At 36.8% G+C, this 2,698-nt stretch overlaps 1 protein-coding gene across 1 annotated transcript; it reads left to right on the top strand.

Annotated features, from left to right (window-relative positions):
- The first annotated feature begins 1,537 nt into the window (after positions 1-1,537).
- LOC130867954 (40S ribosomal protein S24-like) lies at positions 1,538-2,023 on the top strand. Its single transcript, XM_057760176.1, has one exon. It carries the CDS (start codon positions 1,556-1,558, stop codon positions 1,955-1,957), a length of 402 nt encoding a protein of 133 aa, XP_057616159.1. The 5' UTR covers positions 1,538-1,555; the 3' UTR covers positions 1,958-2,023.
- The last annotated feature ends 675 nt before the right edge of the window (positions 2,024-2,698 follow it).

The following is a 2,698-nucleotide window of genomic DNA, read 5'->3' as shown; positions in this document are numbered from 1 at the left end:
TCCATCAATCCACATTAGTCTGGAAGGATTCCACAGGTTCTCATCCTCTATGGAAATAAAAGCAGAACCTCTTTTCCAAAGCAACATATCCTTAGACTCTAATTTTGGAATCAATATACTTTTAAAATATATAGGATGGTTTGGCTTAGCAGCCCATACAATGAAATGTCTCTCTGTAGTTAGCTCATTTACAGTAAAAAATTTAAAGAAAACACACACACATTATATATATATATATTACATTTAATATTAATTTTATTATCTTTACTTCTTTCATCTATGACTGACTGTACTCTTTAATATAATATTTACTATCTCTTTACATTTTCTTCTATTTCCCAAGCTTATTCACATTTTTAAATATACTGTGTCTTGTTTAGAGATTTTTTTATGTCTGAATATGTCCTATTATGTATCTGAAATCCTTTGCTGTCCAAGAGTACTTCCTAAAATGCTAAACAGCTTTACAAGTACTAAGGCTGATTTGTTTTTTGGATCTGCCCAGTCCAACATGTGGAGGTCTTCTCACTGCCTCTTCAAGCCATTCTTTCCACCTTGATCCAGGGTTGGATCACAGCTTAATATAGGTGGGTCTTTTTTCTATGTATTGCTTTCATTGGTTAATTAATAAAGAAACTGCTTGGCCTGATAGGTTAGAATATAGGTGGGTGGAATAGACAGAACAGAATGCTGGGAAGAAGGGAAGTGGGTAAGATGCCATAACTCTCCTCTCTGAGATGGACGCAGATTAAGATCTTTCCTGGTAAGCTACCACCTCGTGGTGCTACACAGATTACTAAATATGGGTTAAAGCAAGATGTGAGAATTAGCCAAGAGGCTAAATAAAATGGGCCAGGCAGTGTTTAAATGTATACAATTTGTGTGTTGTTATTTTGGGTGTAAAGCTAACCGTGTGGGAGCTAAACAGGAGCCAGGCTGCAGTGTGCCGCTCCTTCTACAACAGCTAGTCTGTTGTCATTAAACAAGTTGTAGCATTCTGTTCACAAACCCCATTTAAATGCTCCATAGTGGGTCTCCCAAAAGAGTCAGAATTGAAGCTTATTGTTAGCAGCATGGCCCAGAAAGCTGTCATTTCAAAACTGCACAGTTTTTTTTCTACCACTGAATCAGGAATACCCCTCTTAAGGAAGTCTTAAAGAAGCTGCAGAATGTTACCAGCTAATAATAATAATAATAATAATAATAATAATAATAATAATAATAATGATAATAATAATAATGCAGACAACTGTGGGTTTTTTATGTCTACAATTCCTTTCCAAGCTTTCTCAGGTTTTATGTGGATATAGCCAACCATGTTGGAGGACCAATTTGTTAAAACCTTCCTTTTTATTTAAACAGAAAAGGGGAAATGGTATGAGAAGTACTTCTATGTGTACTTTTGTTGGATAATTAATAAATCTGTTTTGGCCAGTGGCTTAGCAGAGTAGAGATAAGTGGGAAAAACTAAACTGAATGCCAGGAGAAAGAAAGTAGAGTTAAGAGATGCCATGTAGCTCTTTTCCTGCTTTAGCAGCTCGGTGCGGCCATCATCATGAATGACACAGTAACGATCCGGACCAGGAAGTTCATGACCAATCGTCTGCATCAAAGAAAACAGATGGTTATTGATGTCCTTCATCCTGGGAAGGCAACAGTACCAAAGACAGAAATTCGGGAGAAGTTAGCCAAAATGTACAAAACCACACCAGATGTCATCTTTGTATTTGGGTTCAGAACTCATTTTGGTGGTGGGAAAACAACTGGTTTTGGCATGATCTATGATTCTCTCGATTCTGCAAGGAAGAATGAGCCCAAACACAGACTTGCAAGACATGGCCTTTATGAGAAGAAAAAGACCTCCCGAAAACAGCGAAAGGAATGCAAGAATAGAATGAAGAAGGTTAGGGGGACTGCGAAGGCCAATGTTGGTGCTGGCAAAAAGCCAAAGGAGTAGATCTGCGGTGACTTGATCTGCTGTGGTTTGCAGGCAATTTCCCAGAGGACAAATAAACTAAAAGCTTATGTGTAGGCCACAAGCTTCATGGTAAAATATAAAATAATAGAAATGGGCCAATTTAAAAGATAAGAGTGAGCTAGAAATATGCATAAGCTAATAAGCCAAGCAGTGTTGTAACTAATACAGCTTCTGTGTGATTACTTTGGTTCTGTGCATCCAGGAACAAACACATAGCCTTCATACAAGATGCACTTGCCTTTTAAATAGACAGAAATGTACCTTCTCTGTCCCTTTCAATCTAAAAACAACAAAATGGGTATTTTATATATAATTTATATATGAATCTTTAAATATATAAATTTAAATATATATATATATATACACACATTTAAATATATTTAAATATCCACTACTCTCCACAGGTAAGGGTTCTCATGGAGAGTCAACAATGTCAAGCACGTTAATTGAAAGCAGGATCAAGTCCCACCCCTGCATTCAGTTTGAGCATTGCATCCCACTATAGGAAATGGGATGAAACAAGTTATCTCATTCACAAGGTATAGATCCTGGTCCTACTCACAGTGACTTCTCAGGAACTTCAAGCTTTACACTTTTTCACCACATATGGAGGGCTTAGTTTAGTTCAATTAAGGCTTTATGGGCATTAGTCTAGAGTCCATGAGTTTTCTGAGCAATTTTCTCTGTAGGTTTCCCCATAATGATTTTAACTTTTTTTGT

The sequence above is a fragment of the Chionomys nivalis genome, chromosome X (assembly GCF_950005125.1).
Source record: "Chionomys nivalis chromosome X, mChiNiv1.1, whole genome shotgun sequence".
In the NCBI taxonomy this organism is placed as follows: domain Eukaryota; kingdom Metazoa; phylum Chordata; class Mammalia; order Rodentia; family Cricetidae; genus Chionomys; species Chionomys nivalis.
The sequence above is the reverse complement of the archived record's forward strand: the minus strand, read 5'-3'. Positions and strand labels throughout refer to the sequence as shown.